At 45.2% G+C, this 26595-nt stretch overlaps 1 protein-coding gene across 1 annotated transcript in view; it reads right to left on the bottom strand.

Moving 5' to 3' along the window:
• The window catches only part of LOC139420483 (protein scribble homolog), a 128224-nt gene extending 122132 nt beyond the window's left edge, over positions 1-6092 (bottom strand). The window contains exon 1 of the mRNA XM_071170681.1: positions 5650-6092. Within this exon, the coding sequence (XP_071026782.1) occupies positions 5650-5808 (159 nt within the window). The 5' untranslated portion in view covers positions 5809-6092. The remainder of the gene's footprint in view (positions 1-5649) is intronic.
• Between the last annotated feature and the right edge of the window lie 20503 nt (positions 6093-26595).

Here is a 26595-nt window from a genome sequence, read left to right as displayed (position 1 = left end):
GGTATAGCATGCATCAGTCAGAAATCGATTCGAAAGTTACAAATCGCAATTCACTAACCTTTTGCTCATGTTACTTTCTACCTTTAGAAAATACATCATATTTTGTGACAACTGACGCTTCTGCTTCATCAATGTCGAACTAAGCATGTAATTGTGTTGTTAGTCATTGATCTACAAGTCATTTTGCATGCCAAACAACCCAAGGAAATATCAGTAGCCTACTCAAACTGCCCTGACTTGATGCACTGCCCCACCCCGAAATATCAGCAGCATACCCCGCTTTGCGCACTGTCCCACTTTGTCTTTGCAGCATGCAGCAAAGTGCCTTGTCCCTGCTAGCATGAAAAGGAAGAGCAGGTAAAGCTGTCCAAAAGCTTGGGGATGAGCGATCCGCTTTACATGACCGGTTCATCTTTAATCATTGACAGAGACGATTGCCCATGAGAAGGTCTAATGACCCTCTGCTTCTCAGAGACACACTGGAGATAGAGGAGTGCTGAAACTGACTAATTCCATTCAGTGTTTTTTTTTTTTTTCATTCGCATTAGGAGGCAGTGTTATTTGGTAAAACCACTGAGGAGCCCTACTTAGCAGCAACACAAAAGACGCATTAAGGAATAGTGAGGATTAAGCGTTGCGTAATGAGAAAACAGAGCTGGGGCTTGATGTTAAGGGCCCAGAACACATGGGCGTGAGTTGGAATTCCTGACTGCGCTCTCCAAGGGTCCTTCTGGGTTCTGTATAGTAAAGGGGTGTAATCATTATGCCTAGAATTAACACCCGCCACCTGCATTGGTGGGTCTATTTCACCAGCCACGTTGGCGGGTGGTCAGGGCTCCAGTTTGTGAATAAAAATAGTCAAGTATGATCATTAATAGTAACAAATGCTGCAGTAGCTGTTTTCAAAGTATTTCCACAGTTTTGTTTCCTAGCTGGTAAATTAATGACACAAAATCAAAGAACTACGAATCCTATATACTGCCTGGCTGGGGGCTGTGCGCACGTGAAGAGCTGAGTGAAAAATACATTTTTAGAAGCGCTGTGCACAGGCATAAAAGTTTGTCTAATTTACTTGAAACAAAGTGATACTTTGTCCTTGTTTCTTGGCTATTTACATTGTTTTGTTCACTAGGCTAAGGTGTTTTTCTGTTTGAGTTTCAATTGCTAGTGAAGAGAATCTTCTACTAATCAGACTCAACCTCACAGGAACAAAGTAATATGTTTTACTAGTAATACATATGTTTTAGAAACATTACAAAGCATGCTAATCCGTTTGGTGTAATTTTTGCAAAGAAAAATTGGGGGGCTGCCTCTGTGGCTGATGGACCAAAAAGTACATTTTATGCCCTGGTTGCAATAGTTTTGCATCAGAAACAGTTTATTCCAAATATGTTTTATTTATTTTTTTTATTTTACCTTTATTTAACTAGGCAAGTCAGTTAAGAACAAATTCTTATTTTCAATGACGGCCTAGGAACTGATTTGTACAGATATGTACCTTGCTCAGCTCTGGGATTTGAACTTGCAACCTTCCGGTTACTAGTGGTTAGAGTCCAACGCTCTAACCACTAGGCTACCCTACCGCACATAAAATTCAACCGATAATTTCTATTGGACAAATTCAGGTATGTTCCTCCCCGTTTCCTTCTGTTTGGTTCTTCAACGGTAAACATTTCCGTAATGAATACACCCCAGAAGAGAGGTCTATGGAGGCTAGCCTCATTTTGTGCCAAGACAGCCTGTGCGTAGCGCTTTCTGTTTGAGCTGATAGGGTTGAACAACTTGTTCCAACATGTAATTTTGTTATTCCAGTGTAATACAATGGTGAATAATATTTCGAAAGAAAAATCAGGAAAAACAACCTGGAACCCGGAGCCATTTGATAAAACATATATTTTTCCCATTTTTCCCATGCAATGCTTAACTGAAAAAGGCAATCCTACAGTACACATAAGCTAGGGTTGCCAGGTGGGGCTCAAGAAACACACAGTGAGCCTAAGACCCTGTCAGGGCATCTGAATCTCCATCTGTTCACACTGTTAAACCCCTTTCCAAAACCTATAAAGAAAATCTACCCCTCCACAGCACAATCCCCATTATAGTACTAATTTGTCTCATTGCATAGTACATCCAATTTTCCTTCTGACTGTACAGAGAATATTAATGCCTCATGGGTTGTGTGTGCCAAATGTCATTGAGCATTGCTCAAGCAGACTTGGAAAAACTCAAGTTGACAGCTTGGGTACAGACATCGGGTCTGTGTACGGAGCACTGGCTTTAGGTTTGCTGCAGAGTGGCCAATCTCCACAGTGACTTTTGTGAAGGTGGAGTGTGCCAATTATTGTCAATGAGAGCTGGAACACTTGGCGGTGCAATAACACCCACAATCTCTCCATTCGGTCACCACCGTAGGCTGTTCCCTGGAGAGGTGTCTGTAGTAGTTGAAAAAGTAAAGGCAATTGAAATCATAACTGAAAAGATGCTTTTCTTTGGGGTAAATCCATTTGGATTCAATCGCTTTTTGACAGCATCCCTTAGGATTCAAACAAAACTTTCCATGCATGCTTGCCCAAAGAGGATGTCAGAAAGTTACTTTTTGGACCTGAATGTCAAAACTTTGAGGAGATAAAGGTGCTCAGTGTTGACCCATTTTGCATACCCCACACTGGAAAATATAAACAGTTGAGTTTGATATCATTTAAAAGCTTACAAACAGCGTTGTCAAACTATTATTTTTTTTTTGTAATAAAGAATGACATTTTTTTTTTACCTTTAAAGAGATTCTGCAGTAGTTTTGTATACTTTTTAGCCAGTAGTTCTGAAAGTAGTGTTCATGAACAAAAAGTGGTTCCCAGAAATTGTGCACTACGTCACATGCAGTATGTGCAGATATGTGCACCATGTCATTGCTCACTCTCTCGCTATGCTGTGTGTGCCTCTTGCTAGCTGTCACTCATATGGCGAAGGGCTCATTGGTTGAACTCTACTTGCTAGTGGGCTGGCCCACATGGGAGAAAATGGCGCAGCACAGTTTTCAGAAAAGTCGCTTTCAAACTAGGGATTTAGTGAATAATTGAGGTAAAACAGTAATTCTGCTCATAGATTACGCATTTATGAACTACATATTGATACATCCTGCCCAATACGGATTTTTTTTTTTTAAACATAGTAATCACCAAAGTTCTGGAGCATGTCTTTTACGTCAATGATCTAAAAACACATCAATTCAAAAAAATAATATCCATATTCACATGCTGCATTTTAGACCCTTACTTCACATGATTTGGGGTTTTTGTGATGTGCCAGGCCTCAGTTGAGACGCAACATGCTCTTGAACACAGGGTGGGGGCGTTATTTCAAACAGGTCCATTCCATGAATTCTATCCCTTCAGACCAGGGTTTCCTTTAGCTGGTAATAGCCGAGCATACAGATAGAGCCTAGTTTAAGCGAAAATGTGTCAGACAAAGTGAGTGCTGCTCCTACAGCTTCTGTTGCTGCTGGAATGAAACATGCTTTTATATGCCAATCTTTGCGCAACAATTCTAAATTAAATTGTGTGTTAAAAACAGTTATGATAACTGTAGAGAGCTAGATATGCCATAAATAGCCATCATAGCATGACAAGGAGATACCAAATGAGATGAATGAGAGCTCACGATTCTATTAATGGTTTGAGCGTTCACCATTATTGCCATGTTTTCTCCACATGGCCTATATTATGGGTCTGACCTCTGATGGCCCCCTCTCTCTCCGAAGCCTTTCTATATATTCAGACAAGGGGACCATATGCTTTGTGTCTGCACGCAACACGGCCACCTGCTCTGTCACACCACATTTGTGTCTCTCGGCTAAATACAGTGCCGTGTTAGTGGTCCTGAGTGTATGCCTTCTGCCAGCCTCACGGTCCCCTGCACCGCCAGGCCCTCCCTTCAGTGACTGGGCCCAGTCATGCTGAGTCAAGCAGACCAGGCGATGCACCCTTAGATACAGCCCCCCACCTCAGCCTTGATCTGTGTCAGGAAACCCCAGTCAGCATCTGGCCGAACTAGCAGCCGGGTTGAATATTAAACAACTGGATGTCTGCGTGTGCTTTTGTGAGTCCTAGAGCAACACTGAGCTGCTCCCCAACACCCTCCTCTCCCTTTATTTGTCTGTGTCCTTCCTCCAGTGAACATAGGGGCCTGAGCCAAGTCTCAGCCCGCTCAGCTTAGTCATAAACAGAGCTTTTTGGTCAAGTCGGCACAAACAGCCACACACACGGTCCCTCTCATCCCTGTTATGTCCATGTACAAAACTCAGACAAAAGGTGAGTGACATTTTAAGAGCGAGTGCAACTGAGGTCTTGGTTGACAAATCAGATTGTGTTTTTCACTGGATTAGATTGTGAACAATTGCATTCTCTCTACTAACTTAAGTAATAAATGCAATTTGTGATTACCTTACGTACTGGCGCTTGCATATTTTAATATAATGGCCTGGGACTCAGGGCATGACTCAAGTGGTGGACTGTCAACAGCCTAAACAGAATACTTAGGCCTAGAAGTGACTACTTACACAGGTATTCAAACTCTCTATAGAGATTATTGTGGACCTGCACACTTCAGTAGACTTTGCCATCTTAGCGTAGCTTCTTATGACCTTGGGTTTGTCGACACGACAGAAGAACTACTGGTGACTGTGCCACTCTCCCCACCACCACTAGCCATGTCTGAGCAGCAACACATCTCTGATGAACTTGATGTCCATTATCTTGCACAGCCATTCCCTTATCCCATAGCAGAACAATGAACACAGCGGCATAATGAGGCGAAACTCAGGTCACTCTTACGTCCCAGTGCTCTGGTGTAATTGAGTGTTGGAAGCTGGAGGGGAACATAATGCACAGCCAGATAACCATCCTGCTCCCCTAAAAATAAACATGAGGGCATGCCAGCAGAGCTTATGTCATTTGTCATGTAGGAGTAGTGTGAATGGGTTTCCAATCCCACCGGCCTGTGCCGTTATTTCATCTGCTGAGTCCGTTTGCACATTTGATATCATGCAGCATATGCCCACTCCACTCTGAAGCAGGAGCCTCCTCTGCTTGACTCCACACAGCAAGCATCCAAGGAAGGCAGAGACCCGTTTCTCCTCTGATTCCTATTCTCTGCTGTTATCAATGTGGTGTCAGCTGACAATGTGCTGTCAGCTGCTCTGAGCAGCCAGCCTGATGGTACACACCTCATCTCTCAGCTACTTTGATGACACATGCATGGGGAGTAACCATTGACAAGAATAAGAGGACATAAAGGTAGCATCATACCTTCCCGCGTATACAGTCTTAGCCCCCAGAATATGAAAGTAGCCACAACACTCACCCAATATGGTGTTTGGAATTTTAAGTAAAGGCATTTAAACCCCTTTCTAAATAAACAGTATGTTGTTCCTGCGTGACGGGATTAGTTAGTTAATATGCTCAGTTAATTATACTGATGTTGCCAGATGTTTATAGCAGGCAAAGTAAATCAAAACATCAGCCACCTGTTCCATGGGGGTTGCATGCATTGATAGAGTGGAGATCATTCCGCTAGCCTTGATTTGACCATACATAATGGTTTGGATAGCCAGGATAGGCCACAATGTGCTAATGAAAATCACTGGTTGCTTACCTTGGGTAGTTCTCGGAGTTGGTTAGCGTCGAGGAGAAGCTCCTCCAGACTGCGGCTGTAGCGAAATATCTCGTCGGGGACATTTTGCAAATTACAATGTCGCTTGTCCACTGACTCGACGTGGCGGTTACAACGCCACAAAGGGATACACTTCAGCATGTCCGGCCGCCGTTATCGATTTGGTTGCCGGCGTTACTCAGCACTCCGCATCGGAGAGAGAAACGGCGAAAGGTTGTGGGAGGGAGGGATAGGAAAATGTATACAAATATCGACGTGACAGATGAGTGGGACGTCGAAATCCCGCTGCTCCCGCGTCGAACCAAAAGGGGGAGGCCAATTCCAGTTAAAACCAGGGACACAGAAATCATTCGTCTCGTCAATTGATATCCAAAATTGAGTCTTTTGTTGGCTCTCAGCAACTCAAATCCAACATAAGTGATAATTACATTTTTTTTTTTTTAAATACGATTATTAGCTTCCGAGTTTGGAGTCAATGTCTCATAAAAATTATATACGGTTTGCTAATAATCTAAAAAAAACAGGCACTTTAAAACAAACTAACGTTCTCATTTCCATAGTTCTGACAACGCAGTCCAGCCACCATTAACGTTAGCAACTAGTACTAGACGGTTTGCTATTTGATACAAGGAAGCTGGCCTGTCTAGCAAGATGGCTAGCTTACTAAGCAAATATTATACGTTTCCCCGTTACAAATGTGTGTTATGTTGCTCAATGCGAGAATGCTGATCGGTAAAATATGACAGGCTGATTGATGCATTATCGGAAATAGTCCCATGTAGGCACACTGAATGGCCTCTCGAAGTTACGGGATGGAACTCGTCTGCTGTATTGTGTCGCTAACGTTACTAGCTTGTGAGCACTCGTGCCTCTTTAGGCTACGGATACAAACTTGCAGTTTAACGATCTACCAAATTCGAAAAGCTGTCTGCACTGAAAACAATAACCAGAAGTCGTGACACGTGTAAAGCAACAACTATTGAACCGACAATATCAACAATCGTATGATTTTCCCTCCCTCCTTGAGCCAGGCCGGTGGGGTGTGTGAGAATGGGCAGGGCTAAACTGGAGGTTACCACTGCTTTGGTGACTAGCTGTGCACGGCTGGGATGCCACGCAGAACAAGTCAGAGGTGTTTGGATTTTTTGACTCCTTATTTTAGCGAACATTGAAGAAATCCTCTGTCGCAAAATATTCCGCTCGGGAGTTTCCTCACTTCGACCGGGTGTGTGGCGACATAAGAATGTGGTGGCGAGCGCTGACCACTGACTCCTTCCTCCCTATTGATGTTGGAGCTGGGTGCGCTCGATTTACAACTGACACCTCGCTCATCTCACACGCGTGCCTAGTGCCTACTCAGAATTTAGACATTCAAATCAAATTAAATTTGCAAGAATGATTAGAGATGATATCGGCATTAGTTTTTTGGAGGACTACTACCGCCCGACACTGATAGGACTGCATACGCCGGTCAGCGCAGCCACACATATCCAGGAAAATAAAATCAAGTGCATCAATTTGTCCTTCTCCCTCCCTCGGCAAACACCCAAACTGCAAATATGTAATAGCGACCCCAAGGGGCTAGGAGGTATTAAATATAACTTTTAGAAGAGGGTTGGCTTTATTCTGACTTCAGAGTCTGGAATGGCTCTTTGATGTTGTTGGCACAATGTGTCAATAATAATACTCAAACACCCACATGCACAGCCCCCGAGGCCGCCCCCTTCCATTACAACAGTTGAATTTTCTATTTCAAACACATTTTCAAGTTCACCCCCCCCCCCCAAAAAAAAAAAAAAAAAAAAAAAAAAATTTGAGAGAAGAATGAAACCCGTCGCACAACTTCTGAGCGAATTTTGCATCAACCGGATTCCTGTGTGTCCAGACCTGTGGTCACAGCTCACCCGAGGGTCGCGTCAGCCAGGCCAGGTTGGCTTTATGTTAAAGATTGAAAAAGCTCTACTTTTGTTGCTTAATAAATTGCCCCATCTAGCGGTAATGAAAGCGAAGTAGACAGACTGCACAGCCGAATTCAGCAAATGCGTAATGTAATAACACAAGTTGGCGAAAGCGGGTCCGATGACAGGTGGATACAGTACCAGTCAAAAGTTTGGACACACCTACTCATTAAAGGGGTTTTCTTTATTTTTACTATTATTCTACATTGTAGAATTTAAATGCATTGTAAAATAATAGGGAAGACATCAAGACTATGAAATAACACAAAGAAACATGTAGTAACCAAAAAAGTGTTAAACAAATCAAAATATATCTTAGATTTTAGATTCTTCAAAGTAGCCACCCTTTGCCTTGATGACAGCTTTGCACACTCTTGGCTTTCTCTCAACCAGCTTCAGTTTTATCTAAATCTCTTCATTCAAAAACTCAATCATGGACACTCTTACTGACAGTTGTGGCTGATTTGCATGATGTGTTGTTGTCTCTACCTTCTTGCCCTTTGTGCTGTTGTCTGTGCCAAATAATGTTTGTACCATGTTATGCTGCTGCCATGTTGTGTTGCTACCATGCTGTTGTCATGTGTTGCTGCCATGCCATGTTGTTGTCTCAGGTCTCTCTTTATGTAGTGTTGTCTCTCTAGTCGTGATGTGTGTTTTGTCCTATGGTTTTATTTTATTTTTAATTCCAGCCCCCGTCCCTGCAGGAGGCCTTTTGCCGTTTGGTAGGCCGTCATTGTAAATAAGAATTTGTTCTTAATTGACTTGCCTAGGTAAAAAAGGTCACATAACATTTTTTTAAATACAAATTAGGTAGTCCCTGGAATGCATTTTTAATTAACAGGTAGGCCTTGTTAAAGGTTAATTGGTGGAATTTCATCCTTCTTAATGCGTTTGAGCTAATCAGTTGTGTTGTGACAAGGTAGGGGTGGTATACAGAAGGTAGCCCTATTTGGTAAAAGACCAAGTCCACATTATGGCAAGAACAACTCAAATAATCAAAGAGAAACAACAGTCCATCATTACTTTAAGACATGAAGGAACATTTCAAGAACTTTTAAAGTTTCTTCAAGTGCAGTCGCAAAAACCATCCAGCGCTATGATGAAACTGGCTCTCATGAGGATCGCCACAGGAAAGGAAGACCCAGAGTTACCTCTGCTGCAGAGAATATGTTCATTAGAGATACCAGACTCAGAAATTGCAGCCCAAATAAATGCTTCACAGAGTTCAAGTAACAGACACATCTCAACATCAACTGTTCAGAGGAGACTGCGTGAATCAGGCCTTCATGGTCGAATTGCTGCAAAGAAACCCCTACATAAAGGACACCAATAATAAGAATATACTTGCTTCTTAACATGAGCAATGGACATTAGACTGGTGGAAATCTGTCCTTTGGTCTGATGAGTCAAAATTTGAGATTTTTGGTTCCAACCGCTGTCTTTGTGAGACGTGGAGTATGTATGGTTCCCACCGTGAAGCATGGAAGAGGAGGTGTGATGGTGTGGGGGTGTTTTGCTGGTAACACTGTCTGTGATTTAGAATTCAAGGCAATCTTAACCTGCATGGCTACCACAGCATTCTGCAGCAATACGCCATCCCATCTGGTTTGCACTTAATGGGACGATAATTTGTTTTTCAAAAGGAAAATGACCAAACACACCTCCAGGCTGTGTAAGGGCTATTTGACCAAGATGGAGAGTGATGGAGTGCTGCATCAGATTACCTGGCATCCACAATCACCCGACCTCAATCCAATTGAGATGGTTTGGGATGAGTTGGACCGCAGAGTGAAGGAAAAGTAGCCAACAAGTGCTCAGCATATGTGGGAACTCCTTCAAGACTGTTGGAAAAGCATTTCAGGTGAAGCTGGAATGCCAAGAGTGTGCAAAGCTGTCATCAAGGCAAAGGGTGGCTACTTCGAAGAATCTAAAATTTAAAATATATTTTAATTTGTTTAACACTTTTTTGGTTACTACATGATTCCGTTTGTGTTATTTGTTTTCACTATCATTCTACAATGTACACAATAGTAAAAAGAATAGATTCTATATGTGTTATTTCATAGTTTTGATCTCTTCACTATTATTTTACAATGTAGAAAATAGTGAAAATAAAGAAAAACCCTTGAATGAGTAGCTGTGTCCAAACTTTTGACTGGTACTGTATGTGACCTCATTCATGGTAGACAGTTACCAACACGTTTTCAGGCATAATTTGCAAAGATATGATCAAGCTACGACCAATAAATTATTGAACCTTGAAAAAAAGAGCCTCCAGAATCTACAGACAGATGTCATGTAAAATAGGCTTAAAACTGTGGGAATTTCATACATACAAATACCTTTAGAGGTTATATTCCCATGTACTAAATAAAAAAAATAATAATAATGTTTTGCGTTATATGCAGTAGGAGCGAATGTGCCTACTATGGTCTTGCACATATGGTCTTGCTCTATGGTCTTGCTCTAGCCAACAGCTGGCAGATACAGTGTGCGTTGGGTACATACAAACTGTAGCTAGGTTTCCATCCAATTGGCGACAGATTTTCATGCGAATATTCTAAAATCTTCATAAAGAAAAGGTGTGAATTTTCCCACCAGTGGTGTGTTTAATTTATGGAGGACCGCAAACAATATCATCGCGTGACTCCAGATTTACTTCAACATGATGGTCATTATATCAATATTTGCTGCATAAAAGTGTTTCCACAGGCATTTATCGCATAATTAATTTTACAGACAGAAAGATCCCACCATGTCAAAAGAACAAATTATCTGTCGGCATTTATAAAATAATATGGAATCCCCCTGTTTCAATCAATCAATAAAATTGTATTTGTCAATTGTGCCGAATACAACAGGTGTAGAGCCCTTTCCCAACAATGCAGAGTTAAAAACTATGAACAATTAGCTAAATAAAAAAAGGAAATAGTAACACAATACAATAACAATAACAAGGCTATATACAAGGAGTATGGAGTCAATGTGCAGGGGTACGAGGTAGTTGAGGTAATTGGAGGTAATACTGCATGTACATGTAGGTAGGGGTAAAGTGACTGGGCAATCAGGATAGATGATTAACAGAGTAGCACAGTGTTGGTAGTAGGGTAGGTAATATGTACATGTAGGTAGGGGTAAAGTGACTAGGCAATCAGGATAGATAATAAATAGAGTAACAGCAATGTTGGTAGTAGGGTAGGTAATATGAACATGTAGGTAGGGGTAAAGTGACTAGGCAATCAGGATAGATAATAAACAGAGTAGCAGCAGCGTATGTGAAGAGTTTGAAAGAGTGTGAAATTGTTTTGTGTGTGTGAGCGTATTGGAGTGTCAGTGTAGTATGTGTGGGTGTGTGGGTAGTGTCCAGTGAGTGTGCAAGAGAGCCAGTGAAAAAAAAAATGTCTGGGTAGCCATTTGATGAACTGTTTAGCATTCTTATGGCTTGGAGGTAGAAGCTGTTCAGGAGCCTTTTGGTCTCAGACTTGGCACTCCTGTACCGCTTGCCGTGTGGTAGCAGAGAGAACAGTCTATGATTTGGGTGTCTGGAGTCTAACCATTTTTAGGGACCTTCCTCTGACACCACCTGGATGGCAGGGAGCTCGGCCCCAGTGACAAGCATTTCGCTACACCCGCAATAACATCTGCTAAATATGTGTATGCGACCAATATACATGTATATACTGTATTTATTTATTTGATGTACTGGGCTGTACGCACTACTACGGTCGGATGCCAAGTAGTTGCCATACCACAAGGTGATGGAGCCAGTCAAGATGCTTTCAATGTTGCAGCTGTAGAACTTTGAGGATCTGAGGGCCCATGACCAATATCTTTAGCCTCCTTAGGGGGAAGAGGCATTGTCGTACCCTCTTCACGACTGTGTTGGTGTGTTTGGACCATGACATGTCCTTAGTGATGTGGACACTGAGGAACTTGAAGCTCACGACCCTCTCCACTCCAGCTCCGTCGATGTGAATGGGGGCATGCTTGACCCTCCTGTAGTACACAATCAGCTCCTTTGTCTTGTTTCCGTTGAAGGATACTTTGTTGTCCTGGCACCACATTGCCAGGTCTCTAAACTCCTCCCTATAGGCTGTTGTTGTCGTTGGTGATCAGGACTTCTACCGTCATGTCGTCGGCAAACTTAATAATGGTGTTGGGGTCGTGCACGGCCATGCAGTTGATGGTGAACAGGAAGTACAGGAGGGGACTAAGCACGCACCCCTGAGGGGCCCCGTGTTGAGGGTCAGCGTAGCGGAAGTGTTGTTGCCTACCCTCACCACCTGGGAGCGGCCCGTCAGGATGTACAGGATCCAGTTGCAGAGGGATGTGTTCAGTCCCATGGAACGCTGAGCTGTAGTCAATGAACAGCATTCTCAAGTAGGTGTTCCTTTTGTCCAGGTGGGAAAGGGCAGTGTGGCATGCAATATAAATGACATCTCCTCAGTGAAGTCACTTGCCAGCTGGTTAGCGCATGCTCTGAGTAAGCATTCTGGTAATTGGTCTGCACCTGCAGCCTTATGAATGTTAACCTGTTTAAAGGTCTTTATCACATCAGCTACGGAGATCGTCCGGAACAGCTGGTGGTCTAATGTATGGTTTAGTTTGCTTGCCTCGAAGCGAGCATAGAAGGTATTTAGCTCGCCTGGCAGGCTCGCATCACTAGGCAGTTCGCGGCTAGGTTTCCCTTTGTAATCCGCAATAATTTGCAAGCCCTGCCACATCCGACGAGAGTCAGAGCTGGTGTAGTAGGATTCGATCTTAGTCCTGTACTGACGCTTTGTCTGTTTGATGGTTCGTCAGAGGGCAAAGCAGGATTTCTTGTAAGCGTCGGGATTAGTGTCCCGTTCCTTGAAAGTGGCAGCTCTAGCCTTTAGCTCAGTGCAGATGTTACCTGTAATCCATGGCTTCTGGTTGGGATATGTGCAATCGGAAAGTACTCAGACCCCTTGACTTTTTCCACATTTTGTTGTGTTACAGCCTGAATTTTAAATTGATTAAATTGAGATTTTATGTCACTGATCTGCACACAATACTCCATCATGTCAAAGTGGAATTATATTTTTAGAAATGTTTACAAGTTAATTAAAAATGAAAAGCTGAAATGTCTTGAGTCAAAATGTATTTAACCCTTTTGTTATGGTTTTTAAAACAGAGTTATTTTTCTTTTCTTTTTTTTTTTATATAAAATTTTTTGTTGTTGTTTTTTTTACCCCGTGTTCTCGTCAATTCCATATCCAATTGGTAGTTACATTTTTGTCTCATTACTGCAACTCCTGTACGGACTCGGGAGAGGCGAAGGTTGAGAGCCGTGTGTCCTCCGAAACACAACCCTGGGAGACAAATTCACAAAAGTTGATCGATGATGGCTAGAAGACCGGCGACGCCGACCGCCAACGGCGGAAGTCGTGACAGTACCCCCCCATTGACGTGCGGCTCCAGCAGCACACCGACGCCGGCCTCGGGGACGACCCGGAGGGCGAGGCGCAGGGCGATCCGGAAGGAGACGTTGGAACTCCCGCAGCATTGAAGGGTCCAACACATCCTCCACCAGAACCCAGCACCTCTCCTCCCGACCGTACTCCTCACACTCCACGAGGTACTGAAGGCCCCTCGCCTGACGCCTCGAATCCAGGATAGAGGGGGCGGAGGAACTTCCCGCACCTCAGACTCCTGGAGCGGGCCAACCACCACCGGCCTGAGGAGAGACACATGGAACGAGGGGTTAATACGGTAATCAGGGGTAAGTTGTAACCTATAACAAACCTTGCTCACTCTCCTCAGGACTTTAAATGGCCCCATAAACTGCAGACACAGCTTCTGGCAGGGCAGGCGGAGGGACAGGTTCCGGGTCGAGAGCCAGACCCGGGCCCCCGGTTCGAACACCGGGGCCTCACTGCGGTGACGGTCTGCACTGGTTTTCTGGCGCAGCATGGCCCACTGGAGGTGAACATGGGCGGCGTTCCATGTCTCCTCCGTGTGCCTGAACCAGTCATCCACCACAGGAGCCTCGATCTGACTCTGATGCCAAGGCGCCAGAACCGGCTGGTACCCCAGTACGCACTGGAAGGGGGAGAGGTTAGTGGAGGAGTGGCGAAGCGAGTTCTGAGCCATCTTCGGCCCAGGGCACGAACGCTGCTCACTCCCCCGGCCAATCCTGGCAATACGACCGCAGAAACCTGCCCACATCCTGGTACACTCTCCTCCACCTGCCCATTACTCTCGGGATGAAACCCTGAGGTAAGGCTGATCGAGACCCCCAGACGTTCCATGAACGCCTTCCAGACCCTCGAAGTGAACTGGGGACCTCAATCAGACACTACATCCTCAGGCACCCCGTAGTGCCGGAAGACGTGTGTAAACAAGGCCTCTGCGGTCTGTAGGGCCGTAGGGAGACCGGGCAGAGGAAGAAGATGGCAGGACTTAGAGAACCAATCCACAACGACCAGGATCGTGGTGTTTCCCTGTGAGGGGGGAAGGTCGGTAAGAAAATCCACCGACAGGTGTGACCAAGGCCGCTGTGGAACGGGTAAGGGGTGTAGGTTCCCTCTGGGCAGGTGCCTAGGAGCCTTACACTGGGCGCACACCGAGTAGGAGGAAACATAAACCCTCACGTCCTTGGCCAAGGTAGGTCACCAGTACTTCACAACCAAACAGTGCACCGTCCGACCGATCCCAGGATGACCAGAAGAGGGTGACGTGAGAAATGAGATGAGAAAAGGGTGTTTAGCCCCCTCAAGCCAATGTCTCAAAGCCTTCAGAGCCTTGATGACAGCCAACAGTTCCCGGTCCCCCACGTCATAGTTTCGCTCTGCCTCGACTGAGCTTCTTCGAGAAGAAGGCATAGGGGCGGAGCTTCGGTGGCGTACCCAAGCACTGAGAGAGTATGGCTCCAATCCCAGCCTCGGACGAGTCCTCCTCCACTGTGAACACCAAAGATGGATACTGATGGGCCAGCACGGGAGCCGAGGTAGACAGAGCCCTCAGGTGACCAAAGGCCCTGTCAGCCTCAGCCGACCACTGCAAGCGCACCGGTCCCCCCTTCAGCAAGGAGGTAATGGGAGCCGCTACCTGACCAAAGCCCCGGATAAACCTCGGTAGTAGTTGGCAAACCCTAAGAACCGCTGCACCTCCTTAACCGTGGTTGGAGTCGGAAAATTCTGCACGGCTGAAATGCAGTCATTTTCCATCTCCACCCCTGACGTGGAAAGGTGGTACCCTAGGAAGGAGATGGACTGTTGGAAGAACAGACCTTTCTCAGCCTTGACGTACAGGTCATGCTCCATCAGTCAACCAAGTAACCTGCGTACCAGGGACACATGCTTGGCGCGTGTAGCGGAGTAAATCAGAATGTTGTTGATATACACCACTACACCCTACCTGTGCAGGTCCCTGAAAATCTCATTTACAAAGGATTGGAAGACTGATGGAGCATTCATCAACCCGTACGGCATGACGAGGTACTCATAGTGCCCATAAGTGGTACTAAATGCCGTCTTCCACTCATCCCCCACCCGGATACGCACCAGGTTGTAAGCACTCCTGAGATCCAATTTTGTGAAGAAGTGCGCCCCGTGCAATGACTCTGTCACACTGGCTATGAGAGGTAGCGGGTAACTGTACTTAACCGTGATCTGATTAAGACCTCGATAGTCAATAGACGGGCGTAAAACTCCATCCTTCTCCTTCACAAAAAATAAACTTGAGGAGGCAGGTGAAGTGGAATGCCGAATGTATCCCTGTCCCAGAGATTCGGTGACATATGTTTCCATAGCCGCCGTCTCCTCCTGTGACAGAGGATACACGTGACTCCTGGGAGGTGCTGCGTCTACCAAGATATTTATCGCACAATCCCCCCATCGATGGGGTGGTAATTGAGTCGCCTTCTTTTTACAGAAGGCGAGTGCCAAATCGGCATATTCGGGGGGAATGTGCATGGTGGAGACCTGGTTTGGACTCTCCACCGTAGTTGCACCTAAGGAAACACCTACACACCTCCCTGAGCACTGACGGGACCATCCCTTGAGAGCCCTCTGTTGCCACGAAATAGTGGGGTCATGTGAGGCCAACCAGGGAAGGCCCAATACAACAGGAAACGCAGGAGAGTCGATCAGGAAGAGACTAATTCTCTCCTCATGACCCTCCTGAATTATCATACAGAGTGGAGCTGTGACCTCCCTAATTAGCCCCGACCCCAAAGGATGACCATCTAAGGCATGTACAGAGAAGGGAACATCAACAGGAACAATAGGGATCCCTAATCTACTTGCAAAGGAACGGTCAATAAAGTTCCATGTGCGCCTGAATCGACTAGCGCCTTATGCTGGGAATGCGGGGAAAACTCAGGAAATTCTATATACAACCACATGTGCGCAACAGGGAGCTCTGGGTAGTCGGGTGCCTACTCACCTGGGATGATCCACCTGCTACCTCGACTCCCTGGGGAACCTCACCCAACACCGACCAGCAGTGTACCCTCTGCGGCCACAGGTGGTGCAGGGAATGGTCCCCACTCCGGTCCCCCTCATAACAGCACCTCCCAGCTCCATCAGCGTTCGATCGGAAGTGCTGGGGGATGGAACTGATGGACCCCAATCCGGACGTCCGTGGGAGGCCAACAGGTTATCCAGCTGGATGGATAGGTCCACCAGCTGGTCAAGGTTAAGGGTGGTGTCGATCAGGGAATTCTCATTCCATCCCGCTCCAGCGGCCAGAGTACGAAAGTCCAGCGCGAACTCTTGTGCGCTCCTCATCCCCTGTCTGAGATGATATAGTCGTTCCACCGCCGCTCTCCCTTCAGGTGGATGATCAAAAACCACCCGGAAGCGGCGGGTGAAATCTCCATAATCGTCCAACGCCGGTTATTCCCTTCCCCAGATGGCGTTGGCCCACTCAAGTGCTTTACCAGTCAGACAGGAGATGAGGGCGTTCACACTCTCGCGTCCTGAAGGAGCCGGCCGAACGGTTGCCAGGTAGAGCTCCAGCTGGAGAAGGAACCCCTGGCACCCGGCAGCCGTTCCGTCATATACCCCCGGGAGCGATAGCCGAATGCCACTGGATGCTGGTAAAGGAGGGGTGGACATCGAGGGAGGTTGTTATGGGAGCTGGGGTGATGATGATGGGGTTGCCGGAAAACCCCCTCTCTCCCATCTCTCCATAGTTTTCAGCACGCGATCCATAGCAGTACCGAGACTCTGCAACATAGTTGTGTGCTGCTGGACGCGCTCCTCCACAGGTAGAGGATGGCTGGGTGCACCTGCTGACTCCATTCTTCAGGTGCGTGATTCTGTCAATGTTCTAGGTGAATGGAATAAGGCGGAGTCAGGCGCAGGACACAGGTATGAGTAAAGTCATGATATTTACTCAAATTCAACAAGTATCCAACAAGGAAAAACATAAACAATACAGATCACGTACACGGAACCACTTGACAAAAACAATCACGCACAAAACAACAGGGGAAGCAAGAGAGTTAAATATGGAACACTGATTATGGAATGGAAACCAGGTGAGTATAATGAAGACAAAACAAAACGAAAATGAAACATGGATCGGTGGTGACTAGAAAGCCTGTGATGTTGACCGCCGCCCGAAAACAAGGAGAGGGACCAACTTCGTCAGAAGTTGTGACAGTGTGACATTAGCTGATACCTGTGGATGTTGAGGGAGTGTACGTCAGCAGAGTGAGCAGAGAGAGGGTCTGTCTGCTTGAGAATCCACTTGACTGTCTATACAGCCCTCTCCACATATCCATTAATCTGTGGGAAGTGGGGGCTGCTTGTCACATGTATGAAGTCAAACTCCTTACCGTGTCACACCCTGATCGGTTTCACCTGTCTTTGTGCTTGTCTCCACCCCCTCCAGGTGTCGCATATCTTCCCCATTATCCCCAGTGTATTTATACCTGTGTTCTCTGTTTGTCGATTACCAGTTTGTCTTGCCAGGGTTACCAGCATGCTTTCCTGCTTTTTCAAGTTTCTGTTTCTTAGTTTCCCCGGTTCTGACCATTCAGCCTTCCCCGAGCCTGCCTGCCGTTCTGTACCTGCCTGACTCTGACCCGATTACGAACGTCTGCCTGCCCTGACCCCGAGCCTGCCTGTTGTTCTGTACCTTATTGACTCTGCCCTGGATTACGGACCTCTGCCTGCCCTTGACCTGTCTTTTGCCTGCCCCCTGTTTGGGTCAATAAACATCTGTGATTCTAGCTGTCTGCATCTGGGTCTTGTCCTGAGTTCTGATATACTGAGATCTTTTAGCTCTGTACTTGCCAAGTGGGGGCCATTATCGCTAGCCAGGATCTCAGGGACTCCAAACCTAGCAAAGGTTGCTTTGACCTTGGCTATGACCTGGCTACTGGTCATGGATGGAAGGTGGAGGATTTCTAGGAATCTAGAGTAGTAGTCTGACACTACTAGGTAGTTTTTCTTTTTGTACTCACAGCTCACTAGACACAAATGGCTCTTTTTTGTGTGTGCAAAATGGACACATTTGCACCACTGTGACTATCTCCAGTGAGATTTTAGGCCACCAGACTGACTGGTTAGCTCTCTCCCTGCACTTAACCAGCCCTTGGTGTCCATCATGAATCATATGTAGAATTTTTTTCTTTCCTCATGCATAAGGGAATGACTATGTGGTTTCCCATATGTCCATGTGTCTCTGATAGTTTCCCTTTCACCTGATAAAAGTCTCATCGATTCAGGGTTTTTCTCTAAGTACACAGGCCACCCATTTCTGATGAACCACAGCACTGGCTGCAGTTGTGGGTCAGATTCTTTGTTCAGACTGATGTTCTCCATTCTCTGTGGAGAAGCAGGTAGATTACTTACAACTGATACGACATAAGCGGTTACGTCGCTGTGGTAGTCTGCTGCACCCTTGTGGTTTCTCAGTGGACCCCTGGACAGAGCATCAGCTACGGCAAGTGTCTTTCCTGGTGCGTACTCTTCAATTCCACTGTAATGCTTCAATCTCATCAAGTCTTTGACACCTGATAGGAAGATTGTCAAAGTCCTTGCTGAGGGGCACAAGGGGTTTGTGGTCGGTGACCAGCTTGAAGCTGTCTAGTCCGTAGAGGTACTTCTCAAAGTGTTAGCAAGCCCAAACACTCTCAAAACACTGTTTTTCAATCTGAGCGTACCTTGTCTATGCATCACTCTTTGCTGGTTAGCATTTTACCACATATTTCACAGTTCCTTGCATTGTAGCTTGTTTTAGCTCTGCCATGTCCTTGACTCGCACACTTTCCTCCCAGTAGCCCTATCTTGTCCTTGCGGAGCTGCTACTAGCTACATGCTGTATTAGCTCGTGCTGCAGTTCCCCCGTCTGCAAGCTAATCTGCCTAGCAACATCCTGTTGTATCTTTTTGTATTCAAGTTAACCGGAGTTGTACAAGTATAGTGCATTGAGCTGGAATCTCCTGCTCTCCGCCTGCTGTGCGTGGGTTGCACGTCCCCTGTGGTCACGTGGCCTCCGATACAATATGCCACATCCCCCTTATCAAGACATGCCTTTCCCATATAAGATAAAACGAGAACAATTCTCTATAAATCCTGGATACAATTCTTTGCATAGTGAACGCTGCATTTATAACACAGCATTTATAACACTAGTGACGCAAGCCGACCAGAAGAGCTAATGCCTTTCATGTTCGCTTCGAGGCAAGCAACACTGAAGCATGCACGAGAGCACCAGCTGTTCTGGATAACTGTGTGATAACGTTCTCGGTAGCCGATATGAGCAAGACCTTTAAACAGGTCAACATTCACAAAACTGCGGGGCCAGATGGATTGCCAAGACATGTACTCAAAGCATGCTCTGGCAGTGAACTGGCAGTGTGGTGCCAATGCAACAACCTCTCCCTCGCCTCCCGGGTGGCGCAGTGGTTAAGGGCGCTGTACTGCAGCGCCAGCTGTGCCATCAGAGTCCCTGGGTTCGCGCCCAGGCTCTGTCGTAACCGGCCGCGACCGGGAGGTCCGTGGGGCGACGCACAATTGGCCTAGCGTCGTCCGGGTTAGGGAGGGATTGGTCAGTAGGGATCTCCTTGTCTCATCGCGCACCAGCGACTCCTGTGGCGGGCCGGGCGCAGTGTGCGCTAGCCAAGGTTGTCAGGTGCACGGTGTAGCCTCCGACACATTGGTGCGGCTGGCTTCCGGGTTGGATGCGCGCTGTGTTAAGAAGCAGTACGGCTGGTTGGGTTGTGTATCGGAGGATGCATGACATTCAGCCTTCGTCTCTCCCGAGCCTGTACGGGAGTTGTAGCAATGAGACAAGATAGTAGCTACTACAACAATTGGATACCACGAAATTGGGGAGAAAAAGGGGTAAAATAAAAAAATAAAATAATAATAATAATAATAAAACCTCTCCCTCAATGTGAGCAAGACTAAGGAGCTGATCGTGGACTACAGGAAAATACGAGCTGAACAGGCACCCATTAACATCAACGGAGCTGTAGTGGAGCGGGTCGAGAGTTTCAAGTTCCTTGGTCCACATCACCAATGATCTATCATGGTCCAAACACACCAAGACAGTCGTGAAAAGGGCACGACAAAACCTTTTCCCCCTCAAGAGACTGAAAAGATTTGGCATGGGTCCCCAGATCCTCAAAAAGTTCTACAGCTGCACCATCGAGAGCATCCTGCCTGACTGGTTGCATCCCTGCCTGGTATGGCAACTGCTCGGCCTCTGACCGTAAGGTGCTTCAGAGGGTAGTGCGTACAGCCCAGTACATCACTGGGTCCAAACTTCCTGCAATCTAGGACATATATATATAATAGGCGGTGTCAGAGGAAAGCCCATAAAATTGTCAGACTCCAGTCACCCAAGTCACAGACGGTTTCTCTGCTACCGCACGGCAAGCAGTACCGGACCGCCAAGTCTAGGGCCAAAACGCTCCTTAACAGCTTCTATGCCCAAGCCATAAGACTGCTGAACAACTAATCAAATGGTCACCGGACTATTACATTGACACCCCCCCAAAACCCATTTGTTGTGTACACTGCTGCTACTCACCGTTTATTTTCTATGCATAGTCACTTGACCCCTACCAACATGTTCAAATGACCTCTAACTTGTATCCCCGCACACTGGTACTCCCTGTATATAGCCTCGTTATTGTGTTACTTTTTAAAAATGTATACGTATACTTTACCTCAATCAGCCTCTCATTTCAACAGGCTGCTCTGGTCTGGGCTTGACGTTATCTGACCTGTAATCTCACTCTCTTGCCTGTCTGTTTGTTCATACTCAGGTACATGTAACAAGTGCCTCCTTTTCTCCTGTATGTAACTCCCTCAGGTGTCATTACATCATATGACCTGGTTGCCACTGTTTTCACTACATGGGGCTCAATGCTCCATATTTAACCCTCTTGCATTTTCACCCTATTTCTTTGGACTGAGTGCACTGAGCACCTTGGAGCCTTTGTCATAGTACCTTTTCTGTATACTCTTTTCTCTCCGCTTGTTAAGAATGACCTTGTCATCCTTCTCTTTTTTAGGAGTACTGGCAACCTAGTTTTGAGCTTTCTGTTGAACAACATCTCTGTAGGAGACAGTCTCTGTAGTTTAAAAAAGCTAGATACGGATCTGTCTTTCAGTCGAGACCTTTCTTAAGCAGTAGTTTCACTGTTTTGACACCGTTCTCGACTAACCCATGAGACTGTGGGTACAGTGGGCTGGATGTGACATGCTTGAACCTGTACAGTTTAGCTAAATCACTGAAAGCTTAACTGTGAGGCCTTGTCCGTACGGACTATCTCTGCGACCCCATGGCGAGCAAAGAATGACTTAATATGAGTTAACACCTGACTAGCAGTAGTGTCCTTCTGGGTAATGAGAGTAATAGTCCATCAGTAGAACATAGTTGGTCTCAACACTTATTTTCCTCAACCCACATTGGCTATTTGCTCTGTTTTGACCTGTATTTTTGTCATGTTTCACAGGCTCGGACTGTCTGCTCTATATCAGCAATCATCTTAGGCCAGAGTAACACGGCTTTTGCACGTCGTTATGACTTTTCCATCCCTAGATGGCCCTTGTGTATTTTGATCAGCATGTTTTTCTGTAACACAATTGGTATCACAATTCTTGAACCGTTAAACAGAACTCCATCAAGTACAGATAGCTCATCACTGTCTTAACCATAAGGGTATGGCATAGTTTGTACAGACCACTCACATGTTATGGCTTGACTCAGCTTTCGCAAACACTCATCTTCTACAGTAGCACGTGAAGTAACAGTCCATATTTCATCTGATACTGGGCAACTCTTTCTGATAAGGTTTACATGTATGGTCTCGTCCTGCTCATATATCTGGTTTGGTTCTGAGCTGTCAAAAGCTCTGGAAAATGTGTTTGGCACTAACAATTCTTTCCCTGGCCTGTACTCAAGTTGCAAGTCATATTTCAGAAGTTTTAGAAATAGTCTCTGTACCCTTGGTGGTGTGTATGTGTCAATGGGATTTATATGTTGAATGACTAGAATATTCCACCCTGAAACCATATGATTGCATGAAATTGATTAGAATCATGAGATTATTCTAATGATGTGTGTGGTTTTAGTCAGTATAATTATATATCCATGAGTGTAGTTTTTAGTCAGAATTAGGGTAAAACAATACATCTGTACAATATATTGTTTATAGTATCTTAAACACAGACTGTCTGAGCAAAATTCGGTGTCGACCTGACTAGAGATTGGGAGAGGACAGGGAGTACGTCTCAAGGTCCAAAGGTCTCCCTAATCTCTGTCGGCTGGGTAGTGGGACAGTATGTGCGTAGGATACCTAATGTTTGTGTGCTATAAAATGGATGTCTTTGTATTCTTGACTTCAGAATGTTCTCTGAATAAACTGTACTAACCTTTTGCATAAAAGGTCCTTGACTAATTATTATTATACCCATGGTCTTACTAACCTCGGGATTGGTCAGAGCTATTGATTGTTAGTTATTATCATTGGGATTGAAAATTCTCGTGACAGTATGTTAGACCATTCTTCGCAATAGTAACCAAAGGTTTATGATCTGTTTTGGCCCACACTGTTTTACCATAGCTAAACACATGGAATTTCTCAAATGGATATGACAGTGCCTTTCTCAATCTGTGAATAGTTATTCTCAGAAGTTGCCAGAGCCCTGGAGGAATATGCGACTTAGCGCCATCTCGTGCCATACGGGTGTAACAACATTGCCTCATAACCTGCTTTAGAGGCATTTGCTGAGATTTTGGTTTTTCACCCAATAAGGTTATTGGTGTTTTTATGAATTCACATTTGTCTGCGTTTAAATTTAGCCCATTAGATCAAGTACTGGTTTCAAACTTGTGTTCTGCTCTTCGAGAGTCTGACCCCATATTAGCACACCTATGTATAATTTTACGCCTGGCACACTCTCAAATACAGTTTAAGTCGGAAGTTTACATACACTTAGGTTGGAGTCATTAAAACGCGTTTTTCAACCACTCCACAAATTTCTTGTTAACAAACTATAGTTTTGGCAAGTCAGTTAGGACATCTACTTTGTGCATGACAAGTCATTTTTCCAACAATTGTTCATAGACAGATTATTTCACTTATAATTCACTGTATCACAGTGGGTCAGAAGTTTACATACACTAAGTTGACTGTGCCTTTAAACAGCTTGGGAAATTCCAGAAAATGATGTCATGGCTTTAGAAACTTCTGATAGGCTAATTGACATCATTCGAAGTCAATTGAAGGTGTACCTGTGGATGTATTTCAAGGCCTACCTTCAATCTCATCGGCTCTTTGCTTGACATCATGGGAAAATCAAAAGAAATCCACCAAGACCTCAGAAAAACTATTGTAGACCTCCACAAGTCTGGTTCATCCTTGGGAGCAATTTCCAAACACCTGAAGGTGCCACGTGCATCTGTACAAACAATAGTACAAAAGTATAAACACCGTGGCGCAACACAGCCGTCTGTCTCCTAGAGATTAACGTACTTTGGTGCGAAAAGTGTAAATCAATGCCAGAACAACAGCAAACGACCATGTGAAGATGCTGGAGGAAATAGGTACAAAATGATCTATAGCCACAGTAAAACGAGTCCTATAACCTGAAAGGCCGCTCAGCAAGGAAGAAGCCACTGCTCCAAAACCGTCATAAAAAATGCAAGACTACGGTTTGCAACTGCACATGGGGACAAAGATCATACTTTTTGGAGAAATGTCCTCTGGTCTGATGAAACACAAATAGAACTGTTTGGCTATAATGACCATGGATATGTTTGGAGGAAAAAGGGGGAGGCTTACAAGCCAAAGAACACTATCCCAACCGTGACGCACGTGTGGCAGCATCATGTTGTGGCGGTACAATGCTGCAGGAAGGACTGGTGCACTTCCCAAAATCGATGGCATCATGATGAGAGGAAAATTATGTGGATATATTGAAGCAGCATCTCAAGACATCAGTCAGGAAGTTAAAGCTTGGTTGCAAATGGGTCTTTCAAATGGACAATGACCCCAAGCATACTTCCAAAGTTGTGGCAAAATGGCTTAAGGACAACAAAGTCAAGGTATTGGAGTGGCCATCACAAAGCCCTGACCCCAATCCTATAGAAAATGTGAGGGCAGAACTGAAAAGCATGGAGCATGGAGGCCTACAAACCTGACTCAGTTACACCAGCTGTCAAGAGGAATGGGCCAAAATTCACCCAACTTAGTGTGGGAAGCTTGTGGAAGGCTACCTGAAATGTTTGACCCAAGTTAAACAATTTATAGGCAATCCTACCAATACTAATTGAGTGTTTGTAAACTTCTGACCCACTGGGAATGTGATGAAAGAAATAAAAAGCTGCAATAAATCATTCTCTCTACTATTATTCTGACATTTTACATTCTTAAAATAAAGTGGTGATCCTAAATGACCTAGGACAGGGAATTCTAACTAGGATTAAATGTCAGGAACTGTGAAAAACGTATGTATTTGGCTAAGGTGTATGTAAACTTCAGACTTCAACTGTATATGTTGGACTGTCCTATGAAAGACTGTGCCTGGTGCTGAAGTGAGACCAAACGGGAGACTTTTAAATGCGTACCTACCAAAAGGAGTATTGAAAGTACAAAGCCTTGCACTCTCCATGTCTAAATTGAAACCCTGAGGAAGCGTCTAACTTTGAGAAGTATTTAGCCCCTGCTACTGTATGTCTCCGAATATCTCCCCTCTGGTAAGCAGCTGAGTGTTCCCTTTTCACATACTTGTTAAGCTCTTTTGGATCCATACACAGTCTGAGAGAGCCATCCTTTTTCTCAACTAGCGAGTGGACCTATTCACTAGGCTCTTCTACTTTGTCTAGGATATCTAAGGACTCTAGCCTCAGTAGCTCTGCTTTTAGCTAGTCTCTTAGTGATAATGGGACCTTTCTAGGTGCGTGGATCACTGGTCGACAGTACCTCTGCTTTTAGCTAGTCTATTAGTGATAATGGGACCTTTCTAGGTGTGTGGATCACTGGCCTACAGTATCTCTGCTTTTAGCTAGTCTATTAGTGATAATGGGACCTTTCTAGGTGTGTGGATCACTGGCCTACAGTAGCTCTGCTTTTAGCTAGTCTCTTAGTGATAATGGGACCTTTCTAGGTGCGTGGATCACTGGTCTACAGTAGCTCTGCTTTTAGCTAGTCTCTTAGTCATAATGGGACCTTTCTAGGTGCGTGGATCACTGGTCGACAGTACCTCTGCTTTTAGCTAGTCTCTTAGTCATAATGGGACCTTTCTAGGTGCGTGGATCACTGGTCGATAGTACCTCTGCTTTTAGCTAGTCTCTTAGTGATAATGGGACCTTTCTAGGTGCGTGGATCACTGGTCGACAGTGAGCTCTGCTTTTAGCTAGTCTCTTAGGGATAATGGGACCTTTCTAGGTGCGTGGATCACTGGTCGACAGTAGCTCTGCTTTTAGCTAGTCTCTTAGTGATAATAGGACCTTTCTAGGTGTGTGGATCACTGGTCTACAGTAGCTCTGCTTTTAGCTAGTCACTTAGGGATAATGGGACCTTTCTAGGTGCGTGGATCACTGGTCGACAGTACCTCTGCTTTTAGCTAGTCTCTTAGGGATAATGGGACCTTTCTAGGTGCGTGGATCACTGGTCGACAGTAGCTCTGCTTTTAGCTAGTCTCTTAGTGATAATGGGACCTTTCTAGGTGTGTGGATCACTGGTCTACAGTAGCTCTGCATTTAGCTACTCTCTTAGTGATAATGAGACCTTTCTAGGTGTGTGGATCACTGGTCGACAGTAGCTCTGCTTTTAGCTAGTCTCTTAGGGATAATGGGACCTTTCTAGGTGTGTGGATCACTGGCCTACAGTAGCTCTGCTTTTAGCTACTCTCTTAGTGATAATGGGACCTTTCTAGGTGCACCTTGTGCTGGGGACAATAAAAGGCTACTCTAAAATGTGAAGTTTTGTCACACAACACAATGCCACAGATGTGTCAAGTTGAGGGAGTGTGCAATTGGCATGCTGACTGCAGAATTGAATGTCAATTGAATGCCGCCTCCAACATCGTTTTAGAGAATTTGGCAGAGTGCTCCATGGCGGCGGTGAGGTTATGGTATAAGTAACGAACAACCAGTAGCGACCCGTCATTTTGGGCTCGCCTGTTTTGTATGTTATTTTGGCATTAATATGTCACATATCAGGTTTCAAACAATGTAAAACAAAATATATATCATTGAGTTAATAAAGCTGCATCTGTGGTGGGGCAAGCCAACAGAAAATACAGAGCGGTGCGCTGTAAATGGCTCAGTGTTCTGTCACTCATGGGGACACTACGTCACCGCCAAGTCTAAGGGTAGAGCTAGAAATTTAGAACCCCTTGGGTACTGCTATAGAGTTACATTAGATGTGCCCATCCGAAAAGGCTCAAGGTCATTGGCCACATATAAAATGACGTCAAATCACGTTATATCTACAGTAACTTTGATTGGACTGATCATGTCAACATTGTACTTT

Source organism: Oncorhynchus clarkii, chromosome 11, assembly GCF_045791955.1.
Source record: "Oncorhynchus clarkii lewisi isolate Uvic-CL-2024 chromosome 11, UVic_Ocla_1.0, whole genome shotgun sequence".
NCBI lineage: Eukaryota > Metazoa > Chordata > Actinopteri > Salmoniformes > Salmonidae > Oncorhynchus > Oncorhynchus clarkii.
This window is presented reverse-complemented; position numbering and strand designations above follow the sequence as displayed.